Here is a 19,304-nt window from a genome sequence, read left to right as displayed (position 1 = left end):
GTTATTTGACTTTGCTATCAGTTTAAATTTCAAACATTTTTTGCAGTACACAGCAACTCCAATCCCATTAAAACCATCATTTTGTTTGCACATAATATCAATGAGAATTTTCTTATTTTCATTAACGCTCGAGCTCAGTTTACCGAACAGACCTATAAATTTGAGTAGTACTGAACAAAAACAGAAACAACAAAGCACAAGGACGCAAGAGTATATGTAAGTTATCGACTGCAGGCCACGACCATTGAAAATGAATTTTTAGTTTCAACTGAACCTGATTACTTTATTTACTGATGTCTTAAATAGTACAAAATTGCTTACTCGCTAATACAATTTTGCTTACTTACTAATACAATTTGCTTACTTACTAAATTCTTATTCTGCTACAATTTACAATAAAATTGCTTATTTACTAAATTCTTATTTGTGTAATTCAATATTACTATTATTGTTGTTGTTGTTGCTGGAAGTAAGTAAATATTGGCTAATCGTCAAATTGCAAATGGAACAGGTAAGTAAGGTTATTCACATTTTGTCGCGATCACTTTCCTTCGCACAAAATGTGATTTTGCTGGTTCTGCATTTTTATGAACAGAGAATATAAGTAAGGTTCTTCACATTTTGTCGCGATCACTTTCGTTCGCACAAAATGTGATTTTGCTGTTTCTGCATTTTTATGAACAGAGAATATAAGTAAGGTTCTTCACATTTTGTCGCGATCATTTCCGTTCGCACAAGATGTGATTTTGCTGTTTCTGCATTTTTATGAACAGCGAATATTGACTGTGTTAACTCCCCCCTTTTTAAGTATCAGCGTCTCGCTGATAAAATAAACAAAGATGATATAATCTAACATTTACTTATTGCGATTGGTTTGAAATCTATTATTGGAGGAGTGAATTGAAATTTCCTGTGGTAAGCTGATCTGGTGTGGAAATAGAGTATTATAAATAATACAAGTCCAAGAAATATTGCTAAAAAACTGTAACTTATTGACATAATAAACTTGGATGAGATGAAATTTAATTTTTTTACATTCGTCAGATGGAGTTGGTGAAGGTATTCTAAATCTACAATATTTTTATCTCTTTTTCAGTTAAGTCGCTTGAGAGTATAGGAGGTAGGATTTGGTGAGACGTGGTTTGCCAATTTGTATAATTTATACCGCCTATAGTAATAGTTTCGTTATAAAAATTTATGATAAAGGTCCCGTTTAAGACCTGCGTCAAATTATTGTATGTCAAATTTCCTATAAAGTTAGAAATGAAGACTGTTCCATCTGTGATTAATTCTATTACAGGATCATTTTGAACTTGATAGTCGCAAGTTGCTTTCCCTCCCACAAGGATTTGTGGAATACAATGGTTTTCATCCAAAGGTTCTAATTGATTTCTTTTGCAAATTGTTATGTCGTCTATGATCATGCATTTTTCACGAATGCCGTATTTTCCTTCCTGTGCAATAAAAAAATTATTAAATTGAAGATAAATTTGTTTGTTATTTTTTACTGTCGACCGGATGAGAATTTTGTTATACAAAATATCTTCGGTTTGTGGCAAGGATATGACGTATAGGAGAAGCGAATCTTTGACTATCAATGACGGTTCTGCGTATCTGAGAGCTTCTAATTCATTTTTGAAAGGTAGAGTTTCGGTTTGGGAAATTATATTGGTTATATCTGCTTTATTTAGTAAATGAGAATGAACTATACCTTTTTTTGCAAGTTGAGTAGCTAAAACTATTTGCGAGATTTCATATTTTATTAATCCTAACTTATTATATAAAGATTGTTCGAATCTAACTGTATCGTTTGCGTCGATTTCGTCAAGTATTCTATTGTAATTATCCAGTATTTTATTAGTCGTTTTAATTAAGTTGTTATTGATCGTGTACTGTTTGTTGCTATTTCCTGTGAAGTCATTCGTTGTAGTCACGATTTCGTCCCATTCGGTTGCGTCTGGACTACCCGCGAGCCATTTCCAGGCTGAGCCAATCCAATTGATTGATCGTTTGTTCTTTTTAACATTTCTAGTCCGTAACTGGTCTAAAAGGTTATCGATTTGCGAAATTTGGTAGTCGAGTTGCGGAGTTAGAGGACTTGTTCTGCTAGTCTGATAGCGTATAATGGGTTTAATGTCATTGATTCATGTCGTCCAAGTCGATGGCGTGTATAATTTTGTAGTAACCGTTTGATATTTTTCTTGTGCCCTGTTTTATAGTCACCAATGGGCTTTTGTATTCGTATATGTCCACTATTGCTTTTGTAAACCATGGTTTCAACTTAGTAAACGAAAATTGTCAATTTTTCAGATGAGATTTATGAATCTTTCTGTTATTAGTAGTGGTGATTGTTATATTATTGTCTTTCCCTACGGTTTCTTTTTTATAAATAGGTTTATTTTTCTTTTTTATTTGTTTGTCTTTCTTGAAAACGATTTCGCCTGGTTCATATGTTTTAATTTTAGTTATTTTTTTGTTGTGCCAATTTAGCATATTTTTTTGGTTCCTGGCGAGTTCGTGCTTGATATCGTTATTAACAATATCCTTGAAGTCCTTTAGTTCTTGATAATTTATTCTGTTAATCCTGCCAAGGAAGACGTCAGATGGTTTCTTGTTTGTTACCGAATGGATTGTATTGTTATATCTGTCAACAGCTATGTTAATGATTTCATTAACAGAAAAGTCGGGGTATTCGGCTTGAAGACATCGAACTATTTCGATTATGGTAGAGTGGACGCGTTCCACCGCACCATTTACTTCGCTTTTCTGAGGAGGGGTCAAATAGATTTCTATTCCTAAGGCCTCCAAGTAGTTCAATGTGATTGGGCTAATAAAACTGCCCTCATTATCCATTACCAACGTTTTCGGGACAGAGTAGAAATGAGGAAGTTTTATCAACTTGTCTCGGATATGTAGAACAGATCTATTTTTTATTCGGAAAAATTTCACAAACTTTGAGAATTTATCTAAACAGGTTATATATTTTTCCCCTGCAATTTCGATAATATCTATACGGAGAATCTCAGTGGGATATGATGGAATGGGTGTGGCTTGGATTTCGGGTTTGGGAGGTCGGCGTTCGTACTTGTTACAATGGCAAATTTCACACGATTTTGTGTAATCTTTGATTAATTTGGCCATTTGAGGGAAATAAAATTTTTCCAGTATTTGTTCTTTATTTTCTCTCCCGTTCCGATGAGCTCTTTTGTGTTCTTCTTTAATGATGCGGAACTTCTCTTCATCGCTAGAGACATCGCTCACTATCCTCTGGGTGATTCTAATTCTAAATTTTGAAAAGTATTCCTTGAAGATTTCTTGTAACAAGGGAATGTGTTTTTCTGGGATTTTGACCCCATTGACTAAATTTGGGCTGAGGTTATTTTTTAATATTGTTCTTATATCCTCCTTGTTAAGTCTTCTTTTTGACACGTAGTGTCTTTGATAATTTAGGTGTGGCTCTTCATGATGTTCTAGTTCCTGTCCTTCAGAAATGATTATCTGAGACTTAAATACATTAATAGGAGCCTCGCAATGAGGAATCAAATCTGTATTGTCCTCTTCTGCGCTATGTTGGGAATTATTATCTGAAGACGTTAAAACGTTAACTTCAGTTGGTAATCGCGATAGAGCATCGGCCACCGTGTTAGTTTTCCCAGGTTTGTATAATAATTTATAGTTGTATTCCTCTATTCTTGCCTTCCATCGTTTTAGTTTAGCATTGTTATTGCTATTGCTTAAGGCGAAGGTAAGGGGTTGATGGTCAGTTAATATTTTTATTTCCTTAGCACCGTAAAGGTAGGTCCTAAGCTTGTCGAGTGCCCATATAATAGCAAGCATCTCCTTCTCAATCGTTGAGTAATTCTCCTCGGTTTTATTAAGGGATCTGGAGACGTATGTAATTGGCTTATCTTTGCCAATTTCGCCCTGAGAGAGGACAGCTCCAATAGCTACATTGGAAGCATCTGTTGTCAGGATGAAGGCTTTGGTGAAGTCCGGAAATGTAAGGATCTCCGAAGACACAAGTAACTCTTTTAAGTTATTAAAAGATTGCATAGCTTCTTTGTTTAGTGAAATGCTAACCCTTTTCGATTGATTTGCTTTTGTTTGAGCGTAAATACCTCTTGTTAGGTTTGTAAGGGGCTTAGCAACTTTCGCGAAATCCCTTATAAATCTTCTGTAGTAAGAAGCTAAACCTAGGAAGCTTTTTAGTTCCTTCAAACTTTTGGGTGGCAATATCCTCTTTATGGAGGAAATTTTTTCAGGGTCGGGTAGGATTCCATCCTGTGTGACAACATGCCCTAAAAATTCTACGTGTGTCCTGAGGAATTGCGATTTTTCGTAGTTGACTTTTAGTCCTGATTTTTGAAGTAATTCAAACACAAGTTCTAAATTTTTTATATGTTCTGCCATATCTTTCCCTACGATGATCAATGTAGACGTAACAACTTTTGCCGATTAATGGTTTCAGAACGTCATTAATCATCCTTTGAAAGATGGATGGCGCGTTTCTAAGTCCAAACGGTAGCCTGGTAAACTCGTATTTACCATTGGCCGTTGAAAACGCTGTTTTCTTAATATCCTTTTCCTTCATTTTGATCTGGTGAAATCCAGATGTTAAATCTAGTGTGGTGAAGTACTTGGATTTGCCTAAACTTGCTAATGTGTTATTTATATCCGGTATGGGATATGTGTCAGGAATGGTTACTGCATTTAAGCGTTTGAAATCTATAACCACCCTGTACCTTTTTTCCCCAGATGGGCCTGGCTTCTTCGGCACTACCCACAAGGGAGAGTTATAAGGACTTTTTGAAGGCCTAATTATGCCGCCCTTTAGCAACTCTTTTATCTGTTTATCCACCTCTTCCCTAAGATTCGCTGGGTAGGGGTATGATTTTGTGTAAACGGGTTCCTCTGTTGTTGTTTTAATTTCTGCGCGGACACTCGTGTCAATAGTGCCGATGTCCGAAACAGGACCAAAAATTTCTGCGTATTTTCGTTTAATAGTTTCTATATCATTAGTAGCAGTGGTTAGGGTATTTACTTGCCTACCCGTTTTTTCTTGTAATTTAATTTCGGTATCATTTAATCGTAGCGTATTAATTTTTCTATCAATTATAGCTCCTAAATTTTTTAAGGTGTCGTCCCCTATTATGCCATCGAAAGATTTTAGATTTGGCAGTATGAAAAAGTCGAGTTTAGTCATAATGCCCAAATTTTTGAAAAATTGAGCACTTACTTTGTGGGTTATCAGTACCTGTCCGGCTGCCGATTGCACGGTAAATGGTTTATCTAACTTTTTGGAACCTACAGAAATTTTATCAGAAATGAAATTTTTGTTAGCTCCAGTATCAATTAGGAATTTTAAAATTCCATTGTTTTTTTATGTGGTAATTTATGTAAGAAAGGCTTGATCGGCATCTATCATAAAATTTATTTCCTCGCCATTCTCTTGCTCATCAATTTCTTCGTCTTCTGACTCAATGTTATACAGTTTTGGTTGTTTCCTTGGTATATTTGAGGTATTCTCTGACCTCGTAGCGTGTGCATTGTTTGGTCTGTTTATATAATTTACCTTTTGAGAATGCAATGATGGATCAACCTCCATTGGGACAGGTGGTTTTGGCTGTGTAGGCCGTGGAGGTGGTCCTTGTAGTTGAGTTTACCTAGCGTTATTTTGGTTTTTAAAATTATACATTTTATTCCTTTCTCGAACGTTCAATTCGTTTGATGAATTTGGTATTGCGGAATAATTGTTTTTTTGTAGTTTGCATTGTCGGAACTTTTTGGGTAAATCGAATGATTTCTTAAGTTCATATTTTGAATTTCTAAGCAGGAAGCATAGGCTTCAGGTAATGTTTCCGGCTTTTGGATTATTAATATCCTCGAAAGCTCACCTTGCACTCCTCTAATGAAAACATCGAGTGCCCTAGTCGTGTAGCTATCTATCAGAGCGCTTATAGCTTCCTCTGAATGTACCTGAGCCTTAATCTTATTTATTATAAGTGAGAGTTGGTAGTTAATCCTGGCGTAAAAGTGGTCTACACTAGAATTTCTCTGGCTTAATGTTGTTAGTTCGTATTCTAGAGTTCTGAGATCACGCTTGTCTGCGTAGTGTAAGGAGAGGCAGGTCTTAATTTTTTCCCAGTCATCGTTAAATATGTTGTAAGAGATTAGGGCTGTATCCGCCGGTCCTCTTATTTTATTCCTAATATGCTGCATTATAGCACGAAAGATGGGTCTGGTTTTAACTACCTCGTAATCTTTTAAAATAGATTCTACACTAGAGATCCATGAAATATATTGAATCGGATTTCCGTCAAAGATTTGCAGATCTTTCACGCAGTCTGGCAACCTCCTCATTTCGTTGAGTTCCGCCTCTGTTGCTGGCGCAATAGGTACGGGGTTATTTGTTGAAGGAGGACTAATTCTATTTTCTAATTCACCTATTCTACTGCTCATAACCCTCATCTGCTCGATTTGCAAATTGAGCGCGCCTGTTAACTGCGTTATTGCATTTTCAATACTTTCCATTTTTATTTTTAATTATTAATTATTAATTTATATATAATTATATATTTAATAATAATTTAGTTGTGGTTTTTTGTATAAAGATAATTTCTTAATAACTTACAATAATACGAGGAACAGCGTCATTTTTACTTTGGTCATCACTGGACGTCCTGGTTCTTCCGTTTTCGAAGGCTTATCTACGTACTCAGGTACAGGTTGTGTCACGGTAGTAGGCGGCTGCAGGCGGTTGTACAATACTTCAATGCGGTCTCTTGGATATTTGATCCTGATGAATTTTTTGTGGTTTAAGGATTTTATTACCAGGAAAAATTTGTATCCTTTCCAAATAAAAATCTTGTAGGATTTATCCGTTTCACGCTTTTTGAAAGCTAGGATATTGATAAAGTTTTCGTGGTTTTAAGGTTTTATTTCACACTCTCTTTTTCTTTGAGCTTAATTAATTACTCAATAAACACTAGAAAATGTTGTATCCTTTTTTGTTTAAAAAATCTTGTAGGATTTATCCGTTTCACTTTTTTGAAGTTTTAATTTATGTTGGGCGCCAGTTATCGACTGCAGGCCACGACCATTGAAAATGAATTTTTAGTTTCAACTGAACCTGATTACTTTATTTACTGATGTCTTAAATAGTACAAAATTGCTTACTCGCTAATACAATTTTGCTTACTTACTAATACAATTTGCTTACTTACTAAATTCTTATTCTGCTACAATTTACAATAAAATTGCTTATTTACTAAATTTTTATTTGTGTAATTCAATATTACTATTATTGTTGTTGTTGTTGCTGGAAGTAAGTAAATATTGGCTAATCGTCAAATTGCAAATGGAACAGGTAAGTAAGGTTATTCACATTTTGTCGCGATCACTTTCCTTCGCACAAAATGTGATTTTGCTGGTTCTGCATTTTTATGAACAGAGAATATAAGTAAGGTTCTTCACATTTTGTCGCGATCACTTTCGTTCGCACAAAATGTGATTTTGCTGTTTCTGCATTTTTATGAACAGAGAATATAAGTAAGGTTCTTCACATTTTGTCGCGATCATTTCCGTTCGCACAAGATGTGATTGTGCTGTTTCTGCATTTTTATGAACAGCGAATATTGACTGTGTTAACTTGTATGTATGTGTGTTTGCAAAAATGATTGGCATAAACAAAGATAGAAGAGCAATAAACAGAAAAAATGCAATAGTTAGAATAACAGAGAAAATTAAGAAGTAATGCAAGATGTGTTAAGGTAAGAGAAAAGCAATAAGATAAAGAAAGAGAATAAAATAACAGAGAGTATGCAGAGCATAAACATACATAGATACATATTAGACATTCTGAGCATTAAATGTCTATCAAGGAGCATTAGGTGGCTGCAGCAACTGCATTTTCAATGCTATCAATATAAGTCACCCTAACTGCTTTGCATTTAGGGCGAACGCGTACATATGTACACATAACCACGAATAGTGAAGGCGGCTGTGATTTTTTGTTCTCGCCTGAGCTGCATAGCAAAGCGCATTAGTTCGCGATTGCTTTTTGTGAGACATTCGTGTATGTGTAATTTGCCTTCTGATTTGAGTCTAGCATCGCAGAGTAATAGTGGCCGTTTTGGGCTTTGCAGTAATTAGCCACTGATTTGAATAATCTTGAGCGATCAGCAGAAGATGTTAATGTAATTATAACAGCAGACGCAGTAAAGCTGCTTTGCTTACGCAGTCGAAAGGCGGAGGAAACTTGTGGCGCTGGCATGTTAAGCGTGTGATACAGGCTACCAAAAATATTGTCAATATTCTCACATTCCATGTGCGGCAAGTCGTTGATGATGAGATCGGTGGAGACAGCTTGGTTTTGGCACTCATCCAGCTGAGTCTTCAATAGCGCAATTTCGCCCTGTAGTTGACCATGCAGACGGATTTGTGCTTGAGCTTCCCCACGCGTTCTTCCATTATTTTCATGGCTTTCCGCAGATTCGCCATCTCAGCCGCAATTTCGCCAAACCGCTGCATCACTAGCTTTTCGGAAGTTTTCACTCTTTGAGAAATCTCTTCGATGATACTCCTTCTCTGCAACTCGAGTTGTTCCTCTATCCGCTCAAGCCAGAAAGGAGGTTCCGAGCTCTCTTTTTTCTCCTCTTTAGAGAGAATGCTCGCGCTGCTTTGTGGAGTGGATACCGTTTGACGTGTGACTTTTCCTCTTGATGTCATTTCTTGCTTGTTATAAATTGCAAAATTTTCTACTTTACTTTGCTTTACTTTGTATTATCGCACACAAAATTATTTTCGTGACCACAGAATTAGAATGTGCTATAAGTGTTCAAAGAGACACATATTCGTTGAAAACAATGCAAATAATCTGGGCATAAACGCAAGTAAATCAGAAATAACTGCAGCGCACAAAAAAAAACCACGTCTACTCAGCTTGCATGTATATTTGAATGCACTAACATTGCTTGAACATCAATATCATCATTCAATATTGCTCAAATTGAAGCCCCCAAGAACACAAAAGTTGCCATTATTTGAGGTTAGAGCTAAAACGTTATCCACATGTGCTTTATACAGTGTATCAATACTTGTCGGAGGAATATATGACGCACAAATCAAGATATTTGAAGCATTATTCAATGAGACGCACAGCTGATCCAGGAGTGGATCATTGTTTTTCAGAGATACTAGTGATGAGCGGTACTTCCGTTGAACAGCTATTAAAACCTCTCCTCCTCTGTAAAGACCAGTTTTCTCGACATCATGGCCTTTACGATATACATGATATACATTTGGATTAAAACATTCATTGACGAAAAAGTTTTCATTTAACCATGTCTCGATGAGAACAAAAATATCATAATCCAAGTGCCAACTAAACACTAAAAGTTGATTAGATTTAGATATCAATCCAGAAACATTTTGAAAGTAGCTTGTAATTAATTGCTGCTATTGTGCCTCTTATGCCAAATTTTCTGAAAAATCTTAATTAAACAGCAAACTATTAAAGTGAAACATATTCTTCCCTAAATATACAAATATGTATACATACCTAGTTTTCACATAATGTTCTACCTCAACCGAACTGGAGAACTGTATTTTCGCTCCCTTCACCTCGCACATTTTTGGTAGGATCCATGTCGAAAAAAGTTTAATGTTGCCAGAAACCTTATAGTAAATGGCAAGGAAGTTTCTTGAATATCATGTATCTCCAGGTCATGCATGAGCCTCGACAGATTTTACGTGTCAGACGAAAATTTGCATCTCCCAAACTTCTTAAATTACGTGTACGATGCCTATTTTCATAATTTTCATCTTCCTACAACAACAATAGTAAGGCTAAAACATCATCCATTTTTATATTTAACAAAACTGTGTAGTACAATAATCAAAGAGTAAAACAGATGTTTTATTTGTCAAGAGCATTTCGAATCTTAACAATTTATCAAGAAAAGAGCTTTTTATTTTTGACACAGAATACCAAAACCTTGACAAATAGTAAATCTTGATAAAGAAGAAAGATGGTGAATTTATCAAGTGCACAGAATTGGGCTGATAATATATGTAGAGGGTTTTTCAATAGGTGCGCTTCAACTTTTTTCCGATAGGGAGGGCGAACGACGCAATATTTTTTTATTTTTCGCTTGTCATTTGTAAACTCCATTAGTATACATTTCATCATGGAACGCTACACACTTGAGCAACGATTGCAAATCGTGCAAATTTTTTATGAAAATAATCGTTCTGTTGCTGCTACTTTAAGAGCATTACGGCCATTTTACGGTCCATTTAACAAGCCGTCCCGTTTTGGGGTTATGTGAAGTCATTGGTCTACAGTAAGAAGCCGGCGACGATTTGTAAGCTCAGAGCCAATATTGAACGCGAAATTGCTGGAATTTCGGCCGATTTATGCAAAAGAGTGGTCGAAAATTGGGTTCATCGATTGGACTTCGTAAAACGTACACGCGGTGGTCATGCAAAAGAAATCGAGTTTCATACTTAAATGTATATGTTCAAACTCGATAATAAAAAAAAAATTAGTTAAAAAAGTCAAACCGTTTGTGTTTTATTCAAAAAAGTTCAAAAGTTTAAGCGCTCTTACTGAAAAACCCTATATATAATATATAATTCTAATCCCAGGTCCTTTTATTTGGCACCTTAATCCCATATCGATGGGTCGCTCGCGTTCGGCGCCTATTTCTACTATATAACGCCAACAGAAAATTCGAAAAAATTAATAAGGTATCTTCTAAGCTTTAACTAAACATATCCGGAGAGATTTTTTCTAAAAACTTTATTTTAATAATGTTTTATCATAAACAAATGGTATGAAATATGTACCGTGCTCTAGTTTCATAAAAAATTCATAATTTTTCAACGAATTGGCATGTCGGATTAGGGATAATTTTGATGATTTGGAAAAACATCCGCCCACAGCGTTAACACTCTTTGTTTCTAATCACCAACAAATTCTAATCGACTGCTGGTAAATTTACCTAATTCAGTCCCTTACCTTTAACTTTTGGAAAAATGTGGTGATTAATCTTAGTTTGACGAGTACCCCTCAAAATTCCAATGAGTAAGTAATAAAATAGAGTCACAATCACTCAATTTTTGGCAAACGGGCATACAGAGAACGTTAATGAATAGAGAAGTCTTAATGACTGGAAAGTGTTCATTTTCGAGGGGTACTCGTCTCGCGAAGACAATTTCACCACTGACACATTTTTCACCAATAGTTAACAGCGTAAAAGCAAATTCGGAAAATTTAACAGCAAGTGAGTATTATTAACAGCAGTTAGCAATGTAAGATATTATTAGAAAAGTTTGTGTGAGGGGCGTAATGTATTTGACATTACAGGTGCTTTTTTTTTGTGATTTATTTCGCCCTTTGGAATTTGGAAAATTGCGCCAGAATAGTAAATGTCAATCGCAAAAAGTTAACGGGATTTAAGTTTTGCGAAATTGCGAAGGCGGCGACTTGCAAATTCCAACGGGCGGACTTTAATTCGGGCGTTAAAATCGGTTTTCGAGTGTTAAAGTGCGTTAAAAATTTAGCGTTTTTTTCAAAGCGCCGTGCGTGTTTTCGAGTGTTTAAAGTGCGTTAAAAATTTAGCGTTTTTTTCAAAGCGCCGTGCGTGTATTCGTGTGTTTAAAGTGCGGTAGAAATTTAGCGTTTTTTTCAAAGCGCCGTGCGTGACATCAAAAAATTTAAAACTAAAAAAAAATGAGTGATAGATTGTGTCGCGTACGCGGTTGTTCGCGGGACGAAAAACGCCTGTTTTCGTTCCCAAATGATCCTGAGAAAGTGGCAAAATGGAGGGCCAACTTAAAAATCCCGACGGCGGTGCATCTTCCACCCCACAACTCATATGAGTGCATAAAGCATTTTGAGCCATATGTTGTGGGTGGAAAATGTTTAAGAAAGGGTGCCATCCCCACCCTTCGTTTAGGTAAGTTTTTGTGCAATACATAAGTAGGTACATATGTGTGTTTTTATATTTCGCCATATTTTTATATTTGAGCCATATGTTGTGGGGGGAAAATGTTTAAGAAAGGGTGTCATCCCCACCCTTTGTTTAGGTAAATTTTTGCGCAATACATAAGTAGGTATGTGTGTTTTTATATTTCGCTGAAGCGAACCTACAATAATAGCAAACACACATACCTGCATATGTATTGCATACACTTCATACAATATTAGGGTGGATATGTTTTATTGAGGGTGAGGCTTGCTAACTGGTAACATTAGAGTTTTGTGGGAGGAAAGTGGAGTAAGTTAATAAATTTAAATTAATTTTTGAATGTAAATGATGTTACATATACATATGTATGTGCATATATTATGCTAATTTATTTGATATATGTATGTGCATATATAAATATGTATATGTATATATAAATAAATATAAATGGGAATTTCCAAGTGTGATAAAGTTACCGAGCGAGTAGTTTTGAGGGATTTAGGATATGTATATAATTTCATAGAAAATAATTTTTTATTAATAACCATAATATTACAATACACGGCATCCGTTGCTATGCCTCGTTGAATAAAATCAAAACAACCAATCGGAAAATTTCGTGTAGTCGTTTCGTAGTGATGCGTTATATGTAGTTTGATGAATTATTATACATATGTTTATGAATTATTATATGTTTTTAAATTATTGAATGTTTATAAATTATTATATTATAAAATACATTTTTTTAATAGGGCATGACGATGACCCTACGTACAGCTGTACAATGCCGAAGAAGCAACGAAGCTGTTGCGTTGTAGGATGCGTAGTGGAAAAGGGTCATGCGTTATACGCCTTTCCTCGACGCGGAGAGGCTAGAAATAGTTGGGCCCTGGCTTGCAACGTGCAACCAGCCGATACTGACAGGCTATATGTTTGTAAGCGTCACTTTAGTCCAGAGCAAGTAACTCGTTATAAAGTTTTAGATGGGGCTGTTCCATCTTTAAGATTAGAGCCAGTTACTAGAAGTCGCTCACCTAGTACTGGCTCTGATTGGGTTTGCCCGCCCGTTACTAAAGTGTACGTAAATCGTACAGTAGGTGTAGGAAACGATCTTACGTTAGAAGAATTCGCAAAATATTCCATGCTAGAGGAAACAAGGCAGGCACCCAAAAACAAAAACATCTGTGAGGACTTAGAAATCACAAGCAGTAGCGAACGATTTGCTCAGGCTGCTCGTTATTATCGGAGCAATGAAATAAAATTAAAAAAAAAAAATTCAAGAGTTAGAAGCAGAAAATGAGAAGCTACTGCAAAAATATAAATATTTGTGTAGTCGTGCAGTTCTTGCGGAAGAAAATTCAAGCAGTGATGCTGTAACTTTCGCAAGAATGATCGTCAGTGGCCAAAAAAATCGTTATAGCGAGGAGGAAAAGACATTGGCCCAAAACATTAATTATATGTCCTCCAAAGCATATACGTTTATGCGTGACGATCTAGGTTTTGCTTTGCCCCATAAATCATCCCTTTCGCGTTGGCGCCCCATCAAATATGTTGTTCCGGGGTTCGATGCCAATGTCTGCAATAATTTAGAAAAAATTGTTTCAAATATGTCCGACACCGAACGCATAAGCGTTCTATTATTCGATGAAATTATCATCAGGTCGGACTTGAGCTATAATAAAGCTAGAGATGTTATCGATGGGTTTGTAGACCATGGGGAAGGTCAACGCGAAAACAAAATTGGGAATAGATGTTTATTTTTTATGGTTAAGGGATTGTGCTCCAAATGGAAATACGTGTTTTCGTATTATATCTCCAGTGGGGGTATACCTACGGAGACATTGATGTCCATTTTGAAAAAAAATATCGCACAACTGAAAAAAATGGGGTTAAATTTGAAAGGTATAGTTTGCGATCAAGAGCCCACCAACATTGCTATTTTTAACACTTTAGGGATTTCTGAGAATCGCCCCTTTCTCCTGCACGAAGACACAAAAATTTTTTGCATGTTCGATTACTGTCACTTGATATGATATATGATGAGATATGACATCTTACCACCAGATGGAGTGACAAGCTTCAAGGTGATCAAAAAATTGTTTGATATAGATCAAATGAATCCCCATTTTAAAATTTGTCCGAAACTAACGGAGGCCCATATATATCCCAGTTTTATGGAAAAAATGAGCGTTTCACGCGCGACTCAGGTCCTGAGCAATTCGGTAGCTTCTGGTATCGACATGGCCTTGGCCCAAAATTTATTAGGCAGTGACGACTATGTGATTAAATGCGCTAAGCCCACACAGATGTTCGTTAAAAAAATGAATGATCTCTTTGATGAATTGGATGCAAAAAGATTCCAGTCGAAAAATCCTTCAAAATGTCCGATTAGGCGTGGTGACACCAAAAAATTAAATAAACATCTAGATTTTTTGCGGTCATTAAAGTTGCCGGGAAACGCACGCGTTAAGTGCATCGAAGGTTTCCGCATAACGATTTTAGCGATGCAAAAGTTATGCGAGGAACTTTTCATTGAGCACAGCTCCCTAAAATTTATTTTCACCGGGAAAATGAATCAAGATGCGTTGGAAAACTTTTTCTATCGCATACGGGCTAGTCAGGGTATGAATACCCATCCATCAGCTCACGAAATTCAATACATAGTTGCGCGACTGATCTCAATGAAAATTTTACGCCAGAAATTTGAGAAGAAAGGTTCTAATTGTACAGATGATGACGATATGAATTTAGATTGGTATATAGGCCCAGAGGATCGTCATCTTGAGGCAGAAGTAGGAGACCAGCGAAATGAAGATCTCATTTTAGAAGAGATTGATGTGGAAGATTTAAATTTTGCTGAAGAAAGTCATGAAGCTGAGGTACAAGTGCAGCGTTACTTCACTGGCTATGGTATTTACCAGAAAGTGCTGTGCAAGTTACAATGTGAAAAGTGCACCCACGCCATGACGAAAACAAAAGGGGAGCTGAAGTTGCATTCAGAAGCCCTGATAAGATCAAAAAACTTCACGGATGACAGCGATTTAAGGCTTGTCAATCCTGAAGACAGGGTTTTCGAAGTGTGTCGACTCCAAATGGTGTGGTACCGTAAGCTCTTCGCAAAATATGCCCACATTGCAGGTCTTAGGTGTTCAATGTTGTCCGCTCTAAAAGAAAAAACACAAAAAGAGTTTCCCGACTGGTTTATAGTATCTGGCGAATGTAGAGATCATCGCGTGAAGCTATTAGATTTTCTCTTAACTGTCCTTTTATTCAAGAATGCAAAGTGGCTCTTGCGAAATGAGGCCTATAATGCCAAAGTCAGAAAAATTCAAAATAAATTAAAAAAGCTGTAGGTTGTAAGTAGGTTGTAAGCCAGGGCCCAACGAAAAGAGATTCACCGCTCACCCAGGTAATAAATAATCTATTAGCTATCCTTTGCATATAATGATACCTATTATTTTATTTCAGGGTTTTCCTCTTTTCTATATTTCAGGTTTTTTTATTTATATATTTTACAGGTATTTTCCGTTTCAGGTTTTTTCTATTTTTTAGTCTATTTTACAGGTTTCTTTTTTATTTTTTCTTCTCTTTCAGCTAGCACCAGAGCCTAGATTTTTAAAGCACTACAATTTTTTCTTAATCATGATGGATTGAGAGTAGTGTTTTAAAAATCAGGTAAATCGCAATGACTTAATCGATGTCAATATCGAAGTCGTGTGAGAAATTGTTATAGTATGAGAACAATTTCGTAATTCGTGCTTTCAAAATTTTATATTTTTTTTTTTTTCATTTCAGGAAATGAAATTACCTATTATTTATAGCATCGTAAAATATATACATATACATATAAGAATACTTAAATTACTTGTGAATAAAAATAATTATATTTTTTTTTTCATTTCAGGAAATGTAATTACCTATTATTTATAGCATTGTAAAATATATACATATACATAAATTTCTGTGAATAAAAATAAAAAATTAAAATTAAAAAACTAGTATTTCATTTTCTTAAGGATAATAATATATATTTGGTAAGAGGATCTTAAAGAAACATATACCAATAATACAATTCGACAGGATTTCATTAGAATATCAATACACATATTCGTTCAGCTCAATAAAATAAATATCTTCATATGAAAAATTGTTCCAATGGACGTGCAAAAGCAAAACACGCATATATAGTACATAAATACATGCATACAAACTGCCATAGCCATACATACATATGAGGCTGCGAGCACTTGCGACAGACGAAATATTTCGATTTGCTATTGCTGTCGAGAATTTAGAACACATATTTACCTACATACATATATTGATGCATACACATGTACGGAGCCGCGGCCACTCGACTTGACAAAAATTGAAGATTTACCAAATATTGGCAAATAATTCAACGCGAAATATTACAATATTGACTATTTTCGAATTGGCGAGAAAATTGGCATATGTGCATATGGGCATATGAGCTCGAACTTAGTGTTATAGAATATTTTGGATTTTTCAGCGTCGTTGCGACTAAAAAAATCTGACCGCTGCGACTGCGCCTATGAATGTATTTTGTTCTTGCAGTCGCCAGGCTTATAATTTTAGCTGTTGTATGTATATACATATGTGTATACTAATAAGCATAGTTTTGCTGGGAGTCGAGAATGTATGTATATGTATGTACGGACATACATATAATAGGGCACACTTGCGCAATATACCAATACGTGAGGTAGGTCATGGTTGCTCCAGTACATTGACCTTTGGCTTAATTGTTTCTTACATGTGTATGTATATATGTACATACATATGTATGTAATAAGAAACAGTTTAAACAGATTTTGTTACTGATATACTTACGGTAACATATGAATATGCTTTTTTATCCTATAAAATATGTAAATATGGAGTATATCTTGGGTTTGTTAAAATTATTCTTTTATTTATTTTGAATATCAAAACTTTTTTGTTCTTGTAGTCGCTAGGCATAGAATTTTAGCTTTGAACGACATTCGGAATTAAAGGAATAACGTGAGTGCCCTGCGTGTGCGGTTGTATGCACATGCATATGTGTATATTAATACCTAAGCATTGTTTTGCTTGAATTCAATTCACATATTTATATTTGCATATGCCATCTTCCTGTGTGCCTGGTAATGAAGCGTTTTGTATACAGAATTTTTTGATTTGATCAATTGATATACGTATATATATATATAGATAGGTATAGTTAGGGATCAAGTGTGCATATATGCACATGCACATACGTCGATGCATATGCAGAAGAAGTTGTTTTAGCATTTGCAGGAATTCGATCATTCGAATATTTACACCCTAATTATTGCATGAAATATGATAAGGCGATGCTCGTGAGGTAGGTCATGTTGCTTCAGTGCATACATATGTATGCGTGCAACACTATATTTATTAAAGATGTAATAGAACTTAGTTGTCCCATATACATATGTATGCAAATACGTTTCTTTCACGTTTTCTTTTATTTATTTTAAATTTCAAAGTTTTATACTATCTATAAAATGTTTTATAGTATCTATAAAATGCATACATATATTATTCCATGTAATAAATCTAAATTGAAAAAAAATTCGTTTGCAAAGGAACAAATGAATGCATATTCAAATGTAAATATGATAAGGTGGTGCGTCAAGAGATAGGCCATTATTGCTCCAGTGCGTGTGCACGTATGTATCAAAATCTATAAGAATTGAAGATGCAATTGATCTTTTGCACAAACATAACTAACATATATTGATATACATACATATACATCAATATACCATACACTTGTATGCTCTATGAATTCTTGTCTAAAATTAATTTAGACTCGAAAAATTATTAAAAATTTTCATCAAATTTTTATGAAGTTTTCAATTTACTAAAATTTTTGTTTGCATCTTATTTTTAGATTAAATCAACAAACAAAAAGTGATGAATGTTGGCGCATAATTCAAGGGAACATAGAAGTGCACAAGCAAATTCTTTGCAAAGTGCCGTCGGCATTCGTCAGTTTGATTTCATACAGAAACCAAAGAGTGAGCGGAGCCAATGTACTTCTACATAATTCACTGTAATCAGCTCTGTTAAAAACTTCCCCGCCTTCGAGTTGAGCGAGGTGAAACAGTGTTCGCCGTTTCACTTCATTTTTGACAATTCACACCATTCGTAGCTCGTGAGAATTCTCTATATTTAACGTTCTCTGGGGCATATTTATGCGGTCGGTCGGGTGAAAAGAAGAGGAAGGGCGAACCGTTGTAACAAGTTCTAGAGCCGAGAAACGATGTCTTTCCTCGCATACACAAAAAGAAATCGACACGAAGTACACGCGAATGCGTCAATTTGTCTTTGCTTAAGCACTGAGCAAGCTTACGTTAAACGTATGTACATATGTACGTATATTCATGCATACATTTGTATGTATGCACTAATGTAACATATTTACCATGGTCAACATTTTTGATTTTTGTAGGATTTTTATATAAAACTCTCTTCACTTCGATCTCATGGTCTTTTGTACCCTCTGCTCATCACAGTACCTCATCCAATCCCAGTTCCAGTTCCCAGTTGGCCAATATGTTTCAACCTTCCCCGCGCTGCATTCCAGGAGAAGTAGTCTTCTGGGATTGGTCGCAGAAACGGTAAGAGTCCGTAGACCAAATCCCGATCATGTGCAGATGACTTCGCAGTTTGCAATGGCCTGTGAGGATGCCCGTAAGGATTCTCAGATTATCCTTGGGGAAGGTTATGAATTTTTGATTTTTATTCTGAACTTCCAGCAAAACTATAATTATTAGTATACCCATTTGCATGCACATATATCTAACCGCACGCACCGGACACTCACTTTATCCCTCTACGTGCGTATGTTGCCCAAAGCTAAAATTCTAAGACTTGCGACTACAAGAATAAAATGCACTCATATGTGCAGCCATAGCGGGCATGAACAGTTTCAAATATTGTACAACACAACAGAAAGAAATTCATTGATAAATTCAATCTCATATTTCTAGGAGCAAAATACTGTTATCCATAAAACGAGCAACCGATATGTCAATTTTTCTCAACGTTGACAAAAAATGGCAAAGTGCAGGAAAGCATAAGTAAATAGCTGCAAAGTTTGAAACCAGAGTGCGGCTTATTTGGAGGTTACTCTACATACATTCAACCTTCGGAGTAAACCCAAAGTGCCAAATATATAATATTGAAGCTTCTGTGAGTTGTGCAGCGCTGTTCATAACAACAGAAACCAAAGCCGCAAATTTTTCTACCAAAATTTTTGAGACAATATGCATTTTTTATTTCTGAAATGTATTAAATTTT

General features: G+C 35.5%; 2 protein-coding genes across 2 annotated transcripts; both read left to right on the top strand.

Annotated features, from left to right (window-relative positions):
• Positions 1-11,909: 11,909 nt before the first annotated feature.
• On the top strand, positions 11,910-13,349 carry LOC129251307 (uncharacterized). Its single transcript, XM_054890670.1, has 3 exons — positions 11,910-11,960; positions 12,725-13,207; positions 13,306-13,349. The coding sequence occupies exons 2-3, from the start codon at positions 12,757-12,759 to the stop codon at positions 13,347-13,349; spliced, it is 495 nt and encodes a 164-aa protein (XP_054746645.1). The 5' UTR covers positions 11,910-11,960; positions 12,725-12,756.
• A 1,186-nt stretch (positions 13,350-14,535) lies between these two features.
• LOC129251329 (uncharacterized) lies at positions 14,536-15,524 on the top strand. Its single transcript, XM_054890694.1, has 2 exons — positions 14,536-15,381; positions 15,441-15,524. Exon 1 carries the CDS (start codon positions 14,543-14,545, stop codon positions 15,323-15,325), a length of 783 nt encoding a protein of 260 aa, XP_054746669.1. The 5' UTR covers positions 14,536-14,542; the 3' UTR covers positions 15,326-15,381; positions 15,441-15,524.
• Positions 15,525-19,304: the final 3,780 nt, after the last annotated feature.

The sequence above is a fragment of the Anastrepha obliqua genome, unplaced genomic scaffold (genome assembly GCF_027943255.1).
Source record: "Anastrepha obliqua isolate idAnaObli1 unplaced genomic scaffold, idAnaObli1_1.0 ptg000012l, whole genome shotgun sequence".
Taxonomy (NCBI): Eukaryota; Metazoa; Arthropoda; class Insecta; order Diptera; family Tephritidae; genus Anastrepha; species Anastrepha obliqua.
The sequence above is the reverse complement of the archived record's forward strand: the minus strand, read 5'-3'. Positions and strand labels throughout refer to the sequence as shown.